General features: G+C 54.9%; 1 protein-coding gene across 1 annotated transcript in view; it reads right to left on the bottom strand.

Moving 5' to 3' along the window:
• LGR6 (leucine rich repeat containing G protein-coupled receptor 6) overlaps positions 1-15,593 on the bottom strand; it is a 100,544-nt gene that overhangs the window by 29,567 nt on the left and 55,384 nt on the right. Inside the window, exons 5-6 of the mRNA XM_040985786.1 lie at positions 10,801-11,016; positions 6,951-7,022 (exon numbers count right to left, since the gene is read on the bottom strand). Of these exons, the coding sequence (XP_040841720.1) occupies positions 6,951-7,022; positions 10,801-11,016 (288 nt within the window). The remainder of the gene's footprint in view (positions 1-6,950; positions 7,023-10,800; positions 11,017-15,593) is intronic.

Genomic DNA, 15,593 nt, shown 5'->3' with positions numbered 1-15,593 from the left:
GTTGGCTTTAATGAAGGCTGCTGATTCTCTGATATCCAGATTACACCTTGCCCTGCCTTAATGAAACACCTGAGCCCACAGAAGCCTGGCACGGGAAGGGAGATACACAGGAGCAAAAACCATCTCTGGAAGCCAGCTTCTGGACTGAGCCAGAGGTGCAGGGCTGCCACTGGCGGGCTTTTCTGCCATGGAGGAAGCCTTCCCTACCCTAATCGATGGAACTCTGCAACCCTAGCCTTCATCCAGTCATCTGGAAGACCACGGAACACGTGCACGTGTCCTCCAAAAAGTGATTATTATGTCTCCCTCACACACCCTCCCACCCAAGGCTCTCACCTGTTCTCAGAGTTGTGTTCCACAGGGGTTTTCTTTTCCTACCACCTTCCCCAGGAAAGGCTCTGCAAGCAGGATACCCAGGACGGGACCCAGTCCTCCGGATGTAAGCAGAACCTTGCAGAGAAGCTGGGTGCTGGAGGCCCAAGGAAGCACGGCAGGTGAGGAAATACTGGAGGGCTCTGAACGGGGGGGTTTTGATTTGTGATTCAAGAGTCACCTTAGGGAGCATGGTTAGTCTGGTGGTTAAAAGCTGATTAGGGTGCCCAAGGCCACCAATACCCAGCTCTGGAGTATGCCTCCAGCTTCCTGATGGTGCAGGCCATGGAAGGCAGCAGAAGCAGCTCACTTCAATGGGCTCTGCCACCCACATGGGAGGCCTGGGTTAGGGGTCTGGCTCCTGGTTTCAGTCCCAGCTACTACTGGGTGAAGACATGTCTATGGTCTAGACCATGGAATGGGTATGCTGGGCTCAGAGTCTTCAGGTGCTTTGAGGATGGAGCTGCTGGAGCATCTGATGGCTCGGATAGGGAGGTGAGAGGAAGGTACACTGGGGAGAGCTCTAAGGGTTGTCCCTGAATAAGTGCAGGGCCCGGATGCCCTTGCTACTCTATCAGGGAAACCTCTAGTGGGATGGATTGAGGGGGGGGGGGGAGGGACTCTTGAGTACAGGCTGAATGTCTGGCCAACATCCGAGGGAGACTGCAGGGAAGGCGTTTGGATACATCAGCCTGGAGTTCAAGGGTAGGCCCGGGCTGGAGGCCAAGGCATGAAAGGTGAGAACCCAGACATAGCACAGAAGGAAGGAGCAGAAGCAGATGTGACTGCTGTAGCACACAGGCTAGGGGCTTGGGGTGACAAGGTCAGACATGCCGGGAGTAGTGCATTAGTGCTAGGTTCAAAAACAGAGGACTTGTGACCTTGGATGTGTCTGGGTGATTACAGGAGCTGCATTCTGGTTTTCACCAAAGTCTCCCCAGGGAGGGGCTAGAATGATGGTGTAGAATATACTAGAAGCCCAAGATGGAATGACAGAATAGGCAGATCGGAAGACACAAAAAGAGGGTGTCACTGCTACAGACATGTGCTGGCCAGACCTGGCCGGCTCAGCTTCCTCTCCCGGGAATGTGTTAAGGAGCCTGTGGCCCAGCTTTCCCTCTGCAGACCCGTCCGCCTCTCCCCACTCCACACAGGCTAGTTAGGGTGCAAGGGGTGGGGGTGGGAGTTCAAGGGTGAGAGGTGGATGTGGCCTCACCAGTAGCAAGGGAGGAGGAGTCTGCAGCCGCAAAAGCCATGACCTTGGGTTTCCCCCAGTGCCAGGACAGTAGGAGAAAAAGTGTGCTAGAAGGAACTATTAATGACTCGTCACGGTCACAGAACACAGGACAAACTCATTGGGCAGCTCAATGTTACGCCTGTTCAAAGTCATTAGTGGTTCTGCAGGAGAAGCCAGAAAGAAAAGTTTTATACGGAATAATAAATTCCTCTATAAGCCACAAAAACCCACAAATTTGCAGCTAATAAGCCCACAAATGTAAGATGATTAGGAACTGGAAAGGAGAAAGTTTCTCGATTCTTAGCCTCCAGAGGCAGTGTGATGTGATGGGCTGATGTAGGGCCAAGGCAAAAAAAAAATCTGGCTCATAATCAGCTGGGCAGCCTTGGCACGCCAGCTGCTCTCTGCCTCAGTGGCCCAGCTGCATCATGAGAGGCCTCAGTTCCGCCATTAGAGGAATAAATGTGTAATGAGAGGAGACGGCCTTTGGGAAAGCATGCCCAGTCCCTTAGCTGCAGGGAATATCATTAGCCAGGAGACCAGGACTTGGAAATGGACTTATCTATACCTCTGCCCCTGAGGTTCTGCCACGCAGCCTCAGATGTAAAGCTTGAATGGTTCCCATTGAACTCCATCCTGCCCTGACCCTTACACCTATGAATGGGACCCTCTGGCAAAGGGGACCTTGGCAGAAGGAAGGGAAGGCTCTTGAAGCCACCATGGATAAACAAAAAGAGCTGTAAGTCCAATGACAAGGGTGTCCTCGAGAAGAGGAGGAAGAGACACACAGAAGACAGAGCCGGAAAACAGGGCCAGATGAAGATGCTGGCACAGGTCTACAGCAAAGGAATGCTAAGCCCAGCAGGTGCCAGGAGAGTGCCAGAGTGTGAACACGCTCAGGTCCCACAGGAGGAACCACCCCTACCGACACCTGCATTTGAATTTCTGGCCTTGAAAACCTGATGCTGCTTCTTTAAGCCCCCAAGTGCCTCGTAAGTGTGTGTGTGTGTGTGTGTGTGTGTGTGAGAGAGAGAGAGAGAGAGAGAGAGAAAGTCCCACCAGGCAAGTGGGAGAACAAGGATGAGAACGCCAACAGAGATGGAACACCCACACTCAGACACTGCACAAAGCTGTCTCACCTAATTCAAGGACTTGCCACCATTCTCCACATTGTGGAACATCCGCCCCAGTCTGTCCTTGTGGCAGTTCAAGCTCTTGAGAGGGCAGGTGACTTACACGTGTCACATGCTGGTGGCACAGCCAAGATGTAAATATCAGTCCGCCCAGTCAAGCCCAGCATGCACACCTGGATCTCTGGAAAAACCTCCGGTGTGGTTTTCAGTCCCCAGCCAAGCTTGAGCAGCAGCAGGCCCCAGGAGCAAGAGGCTACTTTCAGGACCATGTCAGAGTGTGCTTAGAACGCAGCCTGTGGACACTGGTGTGTCAGCGAGCTGCGGGCAGAGTGAACATGCTCAGCTGAAGCAGGTGCTCAGGGCGCTGACTGCCACAGGTGCAATTCCATACGACAAGCCAGAGTTCCCTGACTCCTGCCCTGTCCTCCCAGAGCCCTGTTAGGTGCTAGTCCTGATCCAGAATGGGAGCAAGTGTGGGGCTGGGAGGCTTCTGCTGTTGCTCAGGCCACAGGTTCTCCTCCAGCAGCACCGAGTTCTGGGCATCCTGGTATGTTTAATGAGGTTATGGTGAGCCTCTGAACCATGGTGCTGGCCGAGGGAGAGGAGGCTCCATTGTTCAGATCTTGGCTGGCTTTTAGCAACAATGCCCACAGGCAGGTTCCCAACCTCAGGACTGACCCACTGGGATTACTGGACCACTTGTGATTGTTTACAAGAACAGTATGGTTAAACATGGTTGAGATTTTGGGGTCACTAGCTGTGGGGCTGGACCAACTTTCCCAAGCCTGCTGATCTGGGGACCCAGGCACTTGGGGCCAAGTCCTGAGCTCTCCTGCAGGAACCCTCCCAGGCTGACCTTCCCCTTGTCTGTCAGCCCAATCAGGGAAGGCCTGTTCTTGATCGAACCTCCCAGGGAGCTGTTGGGCCAGGAAGTAACGCAGGACTGAGCAGAAGGCACAGCTACCAGCAGGTGCCCAACACACAGGAGCTGTAGAAACTCAGCTTCTTGCCTCAGATCTGTGCGATCCTACTTCTCAGGCTAGGGCCAGACCATCCAGCTATGATGGAGAATTTCCCACACTGTGGGGGCCATGCTCATTAGTGGCATAGAGAGGAGTTGGGGGGAGGGTGCAGGACAGGGCACGTTCTGTCTGTCCCGGGGCTGAAGTCTCTTGGCAAGGTCTGGAGTGGTGACGACTACGTCAGAAGAAATGTCCCAGGACCCTCCTTCCTGGGAGGTCGGGCTTCCTCGGAGCACTCCTGGGGCCCGCAGCAAGTCTGCTGCTCGGTGGCAGAGAGGTCAAACAGCAGCTGGCCATTGAGCCTTGCCCAGATCTCTAGGATCTAGTGGCCCTTTGGGAGTCAAAGAACTTGTTTGTGTTTCGCTGACTCGTCACCTTTGGGGCAGCCCAATGCATCAATAAAGAGACAGAGGCTCCCAAGGACTTGCTTGGTCTGACCCAGTTAGCATGAGCAGAACTGGGCTGGAAGGTAGGCAGCCTGGCCTGAGGTACACACAGGTGTGTTTGCAGGGGGCAGCCCCATCCTGGGCAGAGGAGCATCCGGGAGGGCTTGGCGTGTGTACAGTCAGGGCGCCAGTGTGACCGCACATGCACGGGCCCGCACCTGGCCCCTCCTCCCCAGGTGGGTAAGGGTTGGGGGCCCACTCCCCTCCGAAACGTCTGCGGAGGAGCCAAGCCACAGCCCCCAGCCACTGAGGGTTTGATCTTCCTTTTGCCGCCCGGAGATGAGAGAGGTGTAAGTGGTAAAGATTTACGGGGCCTGAGGGAGAAATACCCTTGCTGTGAGAGGCTCACATGAAAGCTTCTGCGTAATAGGTAAGAGGGAAGGCTGCGGACTTGTGCCAATTATGCAACAATTAACAGGTTAAACTCTCGCTCTTCTCTCCCTTTATTCTCCCGGCCGCTCCTCCCCCTCCACATCTGGTGTCCCCTGCAGGCTCCCCAGCAAACGCTCTGGGGATGAGAGAGGATCCAGAATACACACTCCCCACCAACCCCCACCTCCTTTGGAATCTGAGATCAAAAGTTGGAAGAAGGACTTGGCCCTCGAGGGTGGAGAAGAAAGGGGTGCTGTTGAGATGGAGGGACTGGGGAGAGGAGCCTGAGCTTGCCGGGCTCCAGGGGGACATCACACACATCCTCTCGCTGCTGAGCCACACGCAACGCTGGAGCCCTGCCCTGCTGACAGAAAACAGTCTTGAGGACTCAAGTGACTTGCCCAAGATCAGGTAGCAGATAGGACAGAATGGTCGCTCAGGTGTTTTGATGCCCAGGGTCTTTGCCATCAGCCCACTCTACCTCCACAGTGGAAAGTGGCAGAGCCAGGGGCAAGGGTATGTTCTCATCTCTGAGCCTTGGCTTGCCCATCTGTAAAGTGGGTGCAAGCCCTGGGCTCTGTGTGACAGAGCCAAGCTCTCCTGAAGATGAAAGGGACAGCGAGCGGGTGCTTAGCGGCAGGCTTGCTCTGTAAGTCAGCCAATGCCAGCTGAGCCAAGTGCCCTGTGCAGCCTCCAGCGGCTAATTGAGAAAGAATTAGGCAGCGTGCCCCAGCAGGGAAGAAAACAGCTGCTTGCTGGCTTTTGAGAGTTGCCAGCCCATGCCTGGCGTATGCACCCTTCTCCACCTGAGTTCCCAGCAGAGCTGACACCCCCACTCTGGGGGCTGCTGACCGGGATGCCCTCCCACCCACCAGCCCTGCTGGTACATACATGGCCCCAAAGCTCTGTTTCTCCTGAGGCAACAGGGAGGTACTGACCTCCAGTCCTAGGCCTTCTCTTTAGCACAAACTGGACTCACAAAGGCAACACAGCATGTGGGGCACCCGCCTAAGGCCTCACTCTGCTTTTGCTAATACCCCTGAGAGTGCTCTGCCCTGGCTTGGGTAGCAACTTGGGGTTGGGGGCCATGCCACCTCTTGGCCATCAGTCTTCCCTGCACAGAGGGGGCCAGACTGCCTGGCTGCCTGTAACTGCGACAGTGTGGGGCCCAGAGCCCAGATCACATGCAGTGGCAGGGAGAGGGTCCAGCTTTTCAGGCTGCAGGCTGGGGACATGTTGCCCCATGCCCACTCCCCCATAACTGCTCAGCTGCAGGTAGTGGATCATGGGACAGCCAAGCTGGCTTTATCCTCCCTCAGGCTGAACCGACACATCAGTGGGTCTCCCACAGGCCAGGAGGAGGATCTGTTCTCAGTGTCGCCACCCCTACACCACCACTCCCTCCTGGCATAGACTTTGCAGCTGCTCCCAGACCACTGCCCACCTCTGATGTATGCTTCTACTGCTCTGGATCCTCAAAATCCTCTCCCTTTGGGAGCCACTCCTTGGGACACTTAGTGGAGAGGAAAAGGGGGAGATGTAGGGACGTAGCCAAGAGGACCCACCACCATGCCCTGACACCATGAGCCGTCTGCAACCATGGTGGCTCACACTTGATGAACTGGACTCTTCTCTCCGGTGTCCCCTCCCAGGCTGCACCAGGTGGCCGTGGCAGCCAGCTGCCTCTTGGGAGTGAGGGACCCCAGCTGGCATGGCTAGCCACACTTACAAAACCGGGTCAGTTGTCTGCTCAGCTGGGGCTCACAGGCCCGCTCAGTGGTGGGGCTGGCATGGCTCCACAGCCAGAATGAGGCACATTCCGGTGCCATCTGACCTTCACCAAATTCCAGGATGGTGATGTGTGAATAATACGGCATTTCAAGAGTCAACAGCCTGGGTGCTATTTATAGTTAGGTTGGAATGCTGAATGGGCCATCTCCTCATTAATCATTGAGCTACTTAGATATGCTGGCAACTGGGGCCAGCATCAGTCTGCAGCATGGCCCTCCCTTCTGTCAACAGCCACCCTTCAACAGATATCCAAACTGCCATCGAGTCAGCTCAGCCCCACATGGAGCCCTCCAGCTCCAGGCTCCATAACCTAATTCCACCAGCCCTTCCATGTTCCTCCCAGGTGCATCTGAAGTTGTCACTATTTTGGTGGTCCCTGCTGGCAGGGGCTGGTGTGCCCACTTTTTGGGCAGCCCTCAACTCTCAGAGGCACACTTTACCCATCTGTAGGAGGAACGCACAGGGGCAGGGCAGGTTGGGGAGCAGGTGTGGGGCCAGGTCCCAGCATTCCTGTCCTGTTAGCCTGTCCTTCTGTCCAGCACCCCCACCCTGCAACAACACTGCCACCAGTACTCACAGTGTCTCCAGGTTGTGCAGCCCTGCAAAACTGTGGGGTCCCAGGCGCTGGATGCGGTTGTTGTGCAGGTGTCTGCAGAAGAGAGAGAGATGCATCAGATGGGGTACCCACAGCACTGGAGCCCCTGGTGGGAAGACCAAGCATGCGGCAGTGTGGGCAGGACAGTGGTGACAGGGCATGAATAGATGACCAACTTCCAGATGTGGTTGCCAGGGCTGGAAGGGAGCAGGGAGGAGTGACACGGAAGAGGACTTAAGCATATGTCTCCTGCACGCAGGAGAGAGGCCTGAGGTCAGAGCGGTTCGCGTCTGAGGCTTTCCCCAGGACCCAGCCTGCCTGACTCAGTGGCCAGGCATACTTACAGGAGCCAAGAGGAAACCACTCCAGACAACATACAATTAGAGGCCAAGCTTTCGTTACAATGGGAGAGGGCTGCAGACAAGCTCAGAGATCAGCAAGGCTGGCGAGGCCACAAGCACCAAGGGAGACTGCATGCAGGCGGTGACCCACAGCAGGATCTTGGATGACAGGTACACTGACAGAATCAGCACCATGCCAGTGGGGTCCAGCCTGCTATGTCCATGAAGGGCTTGGCAAAGCAAGGCAGACCACTGGGGAGAGGTGGGACATCAGCCTGGATAGTTATTTGAAAAGAAGTGACAGATTTTCCTATTCTCAGTGCCTAAAACAGATGCTGGTGTACACCGCAGACACCACCAAGAGCCACAAAGTGAGGAAGGGAATTACTCGTGCTACACGCGCATGCATGTGGGAAAGGGCAGCCTTGAGGCATGGAGCTAGTTCCTCCGCAGACTCCTCCTCCAGAATCTGGATGAGAATTCTCCCAAAGCCAGCAAACATGAAGAGATGCAGGTCTCCTCCTTCCTCCTTGCTCACAGCTTCTCAAAGGGACAGGTGGAAGGGAAAGTTGAATTCCTCACTGCCATTCAAGGGCATTGGCAGGTAGACGTGAACTCATACAGCCTGGGTGGACAGAGCTGGGCATTTCCTCAGAGCATACCTCCTGCCTCCACCACCGTACCAGGTACAGAAAAGGGCCTATCATTTCCCAGGGCTTGGTCCACAGACTGTCATCAGGGTGAGAATGACCAGGGCCCAGAGAGAGGCAGCCCAAAGCGAGAGGACAGAAACAAGGACTCAGTTCCTAGGAAAGACCACGGCCCACAGCAGAGGCAAAGGGAAGATGCAATGGACAGGTTGGGTTCCAGGCTGAGAAGACAGCAGAGCTGATGAGGGGAACAGAGGAAGTTAATCACAATCGCCTTCCATACAACAGAGGCCAAAATGCTTTGATGAAAAGGAGAACAACATGGTAGGGTAAGGAAGTAAATTGGCAACCAAAGCTATATTATTTCAAAAAACAAGCCAAAGCATTTGAAATAGAAAGAAACCAGAACACTGAAGCTGCCAGTGTAGAGTCTCAGACAGTGATGGCTCACATGGAGGAATAAGACAGAAAGATTAAAACCACCAGAGGTGACTCCACACTTGGACACAGATGTCCCCTAGACAGACTCCAGAACGGAGACTGCAGGTGCTCTCAGACGCTGTCAGAAAAAGTCTTCAAGATAAAGGAAGAATGGAACCCGTAGCTCAAAGCCAACATTGTGCTAAGGAGATTGGATGCAGAATAGGCTTCACTGTGACATAGTTGAGTGGAACTATTAAAGTTTGAGAATTTAAAAAAGCATCTTCAGGCAGAAAGAGGAAATCAGTAACAAGGGGTAGAAATCAGGCTGGCCCTCTCAACCCTCAAGGCTGTTGAGAGCCAAAGGCCATGGCAGGCAGGCCTGGGGCAAGGTAAAGAGAGCTCCCGTCTGCTTCTCCTTCCCTGCCCACCTGCTCCTCTGTCTTCTGGGACTGAACTTGCCTCCCCTCCACAAGGGGCACTCATGTCCCATGGCCCTCACACCTACCCCATGCTGCCCGCCCAGATTCCTCTACAGAGCTCCTGCGCACAGTCACCCTCCCCAGCTTCCTGGCCCCCTGGCAGCCTTTGTCTTTCCTGCCTGCCTCCTGGCCCTTCTGGTAGCATGGCCTCTACACAGTGCCCTGGCTTCCTCTCCTCTGTGCAGGTCACTTCTTGCTAGAAGCCTCTCTCTCCCTATCCCATCCAAGAGCCAAGTCCATCTTGGCTAGGTTGAAAATCTGGCATCCTGGGCACTCATCCTCAGTGGCCCCCTTAGCCATCCATTGCTAGCCGCCTGGCTTTCAGGCCCAGGCATTCCCTGGCTTGAAGCCAGCCCTAACCTTAGGGTCTTTCATCCTTGAGAAGCCTGTAGCTCCTATCAACTCTTTCTGCAAAGTATCCCTCCCTCCTAGCTATACCTGCTGCTTCCTCCCTAGGCTGTGTGTCTCCAAAGGACCTTCCTTCCCACCCTTCCTTCATCTTCCTGAAATTCTCTCTTGGGCCTTGCCTGAAACCCTTAAAATCTCCTGCTAGCAGATCAATACCAAACTTCTCACACTGATCTTGGGGGTTCCCAGATTCCCTCGCTGCCCTCCATCATCCATCCCATGGCCTGTGTGAGACTCAGTTCCTGCTGCGCTGCCCATCCACATGCAGCCAGCCTGGCTTTTCTCCTTGTATCTGCCTTGATGACTGCTTGGAATGCTCTGGGGCCCCCCTGCTTGCCTCACACACCCATGTCGGAGGGCCAAAATTCTCTCCTCCATGGGTCCCCCTGCCCCCATCACCCAAGGTTGTTTGGCTTCCCCATGGTACCTGTGCTACTCTCAACAGTGCAGCTGTAGTCTGAGCTACCCACATCATCACTGACCATCCCCCATAGAAATCCTACTGTGTAGCAGCTGGATCTACCCCTGTTGGGACACCTCCACGGCCCACACTGGGCTTTGCAAGCACCTGCTGCAGCTGCATTTTGTTAGATCTCATTTGTCCATGTGCCACATCCTTCACAGGGACCTGGCCTTATTCCCTCACAAAGTCACAGGGCTCTCCCCAATGCTAGAACCAGCCACCCCAGTCCATGCATTTCATGTAGATTCCCCACAGACTCCCAGAAAGAGAGTGTTGTAGCTGAAAGTGACCCTCAGAACAATCCAAGTCGGGTCTCCACTCATCCAGAATTAGGCAAACTGGCAGATGCTGCCATCTTGCAGCTGCAACCCTTAGATACCCAAAGGCGGAGAAGGCTGTTTGCCACCAACACAGTCAGTAACACGTGTGTCCCTGAGCCAGGTTCCTGCAGCAATTAGCGTGCAACCCTAAGCAATTACACGTGACCTCCAAGCCCTCAGTAATTACCCTATGAACTTACCAATCGTTCACAGCAATTAGCTGGAAGCTAATTTGCACTTTTAGTTCCCACTAGGAAGGCAAAGTTAACCCCAGCCCCCAATTCCTGCCAGGATGCTATCGCCCAGGTAATTACCCTGACGGGGTGCTGCCATCTAATTAACAGTCATGGTTTTTCTTCCCGTCTTTGGGCCTGGGAAATAAGAGATGAATTCATCCTGCCCCTGTGCCAAAGCGTATGACTGCATCCCATATGGTAGAAATGATTTAAGCAATTTCTGATTTACATTCCAATTAGCACGGTATAGTTATTATATTGGCACAATGAGAAACTAATAGCCCAATTCCTGTTTTCTAATTAGAGAACCCCAACTTTTTCATAACTCTCAGAGTGTTTTTGGAGCTCTCACGTCATGGTGCCTCATGATAACCCCACATAGTCAACAGGGGCAATCCAGGGACCAAAAATTTCAGCAACACAGAGACAAGCCAAGCCAGAGGGCTGCCAGTGTCATTCAAGCAAGCCTATAGCCAGGATCCTCAGCAGGACCTGGCCAGGACAGCACTCACAGCACTACGAGGCTGGTGAGGTTCTGGAAGGCGTAGTCTGGGACGTGGCGGATGCGGTTAAGGGCCAGGGTCATGGCCTGCAGGGCGGGAAGGCTGTTGAGGGCCCTGACAGGGATGTCGGTGAGCGCGTTGTCATCCAGCCAGAGGTGGCGAAGGGAGGACAGCCCTTCAAAGCTCTTCTCCGGGACCAGGGAGATGAGGTTGGCATCTAGGCGCCTGGTGGAAGAGAGGATGGAGAGGGGTCAATTAGGGACAAGAGGCAGACCAGGTACTGGGGCTGTGTGGGGCCAGGCAGGCCCCCAGTGGAGCTGTGGATGGTAGTCTGGAACCTGAACTGAGACTTGGCCACTCCCACTCATGCTGTGTTCTACACCTCCCCACCTAGGCTCCCCTATTTGGCTCCCACGCCAATCTGCAGTCATTTCTTTTCTTTATTTTTGACAATCTTTACATAGTTAATTAGGGTAAAAAGGTTCAAGGGCTACAGGAAAGTGGGTAAGACTATTATTTCCACATTGTTTTTTCACGTATCTGGGGTAAAGGGGGAGATAAAGGGAGAAGCCCTACCCAGTCTCCCACCCTCCCCAGGTCCCTGATGTGGGGTATGCTCCAAGGGTCTTGCTCAAGTGGTTTTGATAGTTCAACGGTTATGAATTGCTGCCAAACTCGCCATTCCAAGCACAATAGGTCGCTGAAGAATCCTCTGATTGACATAGTCCATCTTAGAGTCTCCGTTTGCCCAGTTTTTCACTGCCAACATATGTGCAGCCATTTCTGTTCGGGACCCCAGCTCTTACTCTCAGCCCCAAGGTGGAGCCCATGGGTCATTTGTAAATATCCTGCATCTCCTCCCCTCCGTCCCCCTCCCTGCCCCTCCACCGCCAGGAGCCTCAGGCTTCCAAATCCATTTCTGTTCTGACTGTGATGTCTTTCCTCCCAATCCTGCCCACCCCCTTCTTCCTTGCCTCTGCCAAGCTCCTGAGGTTTCTTGCTGGGGTAGTGACCTATGTGGGGTCCCAGTGGGTCACCATGGGGATTTATTTGCTGCTTTCTCAGCACAGGTAAACAGATGGTGGGGGAACCTGTCAACACATTCCAGGGTGACACAGGAGGTTCCTGTATGAGTTCTAGAAGACTTTGGCAGCCCAGCAAGGCAAGGAGCCTTGCCCATCTCCACCTTCTCAGGGTGCCCAGGCCATCATCTCTTATGCTGATTTACCACTAATTCTGCTTCCTGGTCCACCACTTGGACTTGGGATATCATCATCCCATACTGTGAGCCCCGGGGACCCCAATGGGCTGGCCTACAACCATGGACCTACTCCTGGACCTAACTGTCTAGAATGGGGCATTGGCACTGAGCCTGGGGTCTCCCACACAGGCATAAGGCACCCAAACCAGGGAAAGCCCAGCCCTCTGCACAGGCTCAAGGCCCCATAATGCTGTACCCAAGGGGGCATTGGTGTGAGCACAGAGTGGGCAGGCCTGGCTTCCACTCTTTCACGGCACCTCCCAGGTTTCTGTCTCGTCCATGGCATTTCACCAGAGCCATCCCTGCCATCAGGTACCACCGACACAAATCCCCTGGCTCTTGGTGAGGGGAACACAGGTGGACAGGATGCTACAGTAAACTGACCAGGGCATACCAAAACTACAATTAGGAATGACCTTGCTCCCACAGCATACCTGACCTCCAGGTGCTGAAACCCTCCAGAGAGTGCCCTTGTTTGGCCAGCCCTCACCCTAGTCCTGGGTCTCTTGGAAAGCAGGCATTACCCCTTGACTTGAAAATGCAGTCTGTCTAGGATGCCCCTCTCTGGGATGGTGCAGGTGTGTGAGACTAGCATCCAGGAGTCTGGTTGGGAAGACATGCTCAGAGTTTCCAGGCCCAGGTAGTGGGGCCAGATCAGATCCATAGAGGACCCAAGAAGATAGTGTACCCACCTACACAAAGTCCTGGCAACAGGTCTACCCAGAGCCCACGTCCAAGAGGCATCAGCTACTGAGAAGACAGAGACCCTGGCTCACAATGCCTTGAGAAAGCCAGACTGAAGTCCATGGTGTAAGCATGCCGCCGGGCCTGGGTTTCCATGGCTACAGCAGATGTGCCCCCCCCCCCCCCGCCGGTCTTGGCTCCTGGGTATGTGGGCCATGGATCACTGGTCCCAGTCTTGCTGTGAGCTCCAGCCCAAGTTCCCAGGCAACTTGGTGCTAATGGGGCCATCCTAGGCAGCCTTGGTTCTTAGATCTTATCAGCCAGGATTCCCAAAGAGCAGGTCTTGCTTGCATCCTTCAGAATGCACCGCTAGGAAGAGTGGACACTTGTTCGTTTGTGCCTTCCTGCACAGGTGCCACGGCACGAGGCTTTCTGATTGAACAAGTGAGCATAAGCCCTGTCCCTGGCCAGAACAGGCACAGAAGGAAGCTGCAGGAGACCAGGACAGCCCCTATCTCTGGCAGCAGTCTCCATCAAGGGTTTCTGGCCTCCATACTGCATGCCAGCATGGTGAAGGTCCAGGCTCCCACCTTTCCCCATGCCTACCCACAGATACCCATACCTTTCCCAGGGGGCCTGGGGAGATCCCCATCAGTAGTCTAGCTTTCCAGGACTCCTGGGCCCTGAGTTAAACACAGAGTCACACAGAAGTTATCCCTATACTGGCCTCCCTTGGGGGAGATAGTATTCAGACAAGAAGGGGCATGTAGCCTCTTGCGAGTGAGGGTCCTAAAGGAGAAGGCAGAGTGTGCGTTAATGAGGGAAATGGACACAGATTTCAGGATTCCTTGAGAGGCTGACTCCATAGGGCCCAGTGCCCACTGGGTGTGGGGACCTGGCAGGGGCTGGCACCTGGCTGGTGTGGCCAAACTGGATCTTACTAGATGAGCTGCCTTCAACCTTGGGCTGGTGAGCTGCCCACCCCAGGACTGTTTGGGGGTTAAAAGCACAGCCCAGGGCCCAGCGCGATGGCACAGTGGTTAAGGCCCTCGCCTTGCACTCCCGGGGTTCCCATATGGGTGCTGGTTCTAATCCCCGCAGCTCCGCTTCCCATCCAGCTTCCTGCTTGTGGCCTGGGAAAGCAGTCAAGGACGGCCCAAGGCTTTGGGACCCTGCACCCACGTGGGAGACCCGGAAGAGGCTCCTGGCTTCAGATTGGTTCAGCTCCAGCTGTTGTGGCCGCCTGGGGAGTGAATCATCAGAAGATCTTCCTCTCTGTCTCTCCTTTCTGTATATCTGCCTTTCCAATAAAAATAAAATAAATCTTTAAAAAAAAAAAAAAAAGCACAGCCCAGCACCAGTCGCCCTGTCCTGCTCCTCTCTAATAAGGGAGCTGTCCAGGGGGCCCAAGGACTCCGCAAAGGAGCTGGCCACCAGGTGACAGGGAGGGATGCAGAAGGGAGCAGGAGGGGAAGGGGCAACAGCAGCTGCTACTCACCCCTCTCTGCACCCCCAAAGTCCTCTGACTTCGAGGCCCCAACAGTTGGCACCATGATTGCAGAGTGGCCTCCCCTACCCAGCCAGGGCACACTCTGAGCTCTGTGGCAGGCTCAGGCCTAAGTGGGCCTTGAGCTGCCCTGCCATGCGGAGGTGTGGTGAGGGCGCCCAGGAGCAGCTGCTGAGCCTGCCAGGTGGGATGGGACGCCAGCAACTTTGGAAACAACTCCCGGTCCGCAGGTGGGGGAGTCAATCCTGAAGACCCATGCTTGGCAGGAAGGAGAGAGCAATTATACCAATTAAGCTCTGGAATAAAACCAACAACCCCCAACAGTGCTCCTCTTTCTCCCACGTGGGCCTGGCCCCTGCAGTCATTTCTGATCCTAATTCTTACCTGTAGTGATGGGCAGATTAGCCAGGACCTCCCGGGCCAGCTTGGGCCTGCTCTGGCTCTGGGAAACGACCTAAACTCTCTAGGGCCAAAAATCTCCTCTATCCACGCCCTATGCCTGGGCTGAGGTGGGAGGGGAGGACAGAGAGGCAGAAGGGAGGGAGGGGGCTTTGGGAAATGGGGAGAAAGTGGTCTGGTCATGGAATTCCCCAGAGAGTTGGGCACAGGATTTCTAGTCCCCTTTGACACAGTGAGGTAAGCACCCAGCAGGACGCCAGCTGTAGTAGAAGGGACTTAGAGGGACAGCAAGAAGCCTCACGCTGATAGTGGCCTGGCTTGTACCCTTGTTAACTCATGGCCACATCACTGCCGAATCCAAAGGAGTTGGCTGACCTGGCTCATGTGGAGTGAGGAGCCGGGGTCCAGAAAGCCCAGAAGCCCAAAGCAGGTGGTAGGGCTGGAACTCAAGTCTGGGGCTTCCTCACATCCTGCTTGCCAACCTGGCTCACCCACAATGAGGCGAGGGCACAGGGACACAGGCCACTGGCACAGCAGCTTTGAGCTCAGAGAACAGGGGCTTTTGCAGCTCTCCCGAGGACTGGATCAACCCTGGGGGAGGGAGCCTTTGAGAACCCCAGGGTAAGCTGTCTCTGCCCCCTCCTCCACAGCTCTGAGCCCCATGTTGCTGATGGGAGAAGGGGTTGTTTGAGAGAGCTCCTTGGGAACAGAAGGAACAGAAGTCATGAAGGTGAGGTGGTGGGGCAGAGAAGGACCATCACAGGGCAGGGGCCGGGCAGCTCCAGGGAGGGTGCCAGGGTCACAGTTTCCTCCCATGAAGAGGATCCACAGCGTCCCATGCCCTCACCAGTCTGTCAGGTGTTTGCATAGAGAATTGGGCCAAGCACCATTTCTGATGTTGCAAGGTTAGGGCGGGGGCATCCCTTGCCAGCTTTCATCCAGTGATCAAGC

The sequence above is a fragment of the Ochotona curzoniae genome, unplaced genomic scaffold (genome assembly GCF_017591425.1).
Source record: "Ochotona curzoniae isolate NIBS_2020 unplaced genomic scaffold, NIBS_Ocur_1.0 contig_430, whole genome shotgun sequence".
NCBI lineage: Eukaryota > Metazoa > Chordata > Mammalia > Lagomorpha > Ochotonidae > Ochotona > Ochotona curzoniae.
Note: the sequence above shows the minus strand (reverse complement) of the source record. Positions and strands in the feature narration are given on the sequence as shown.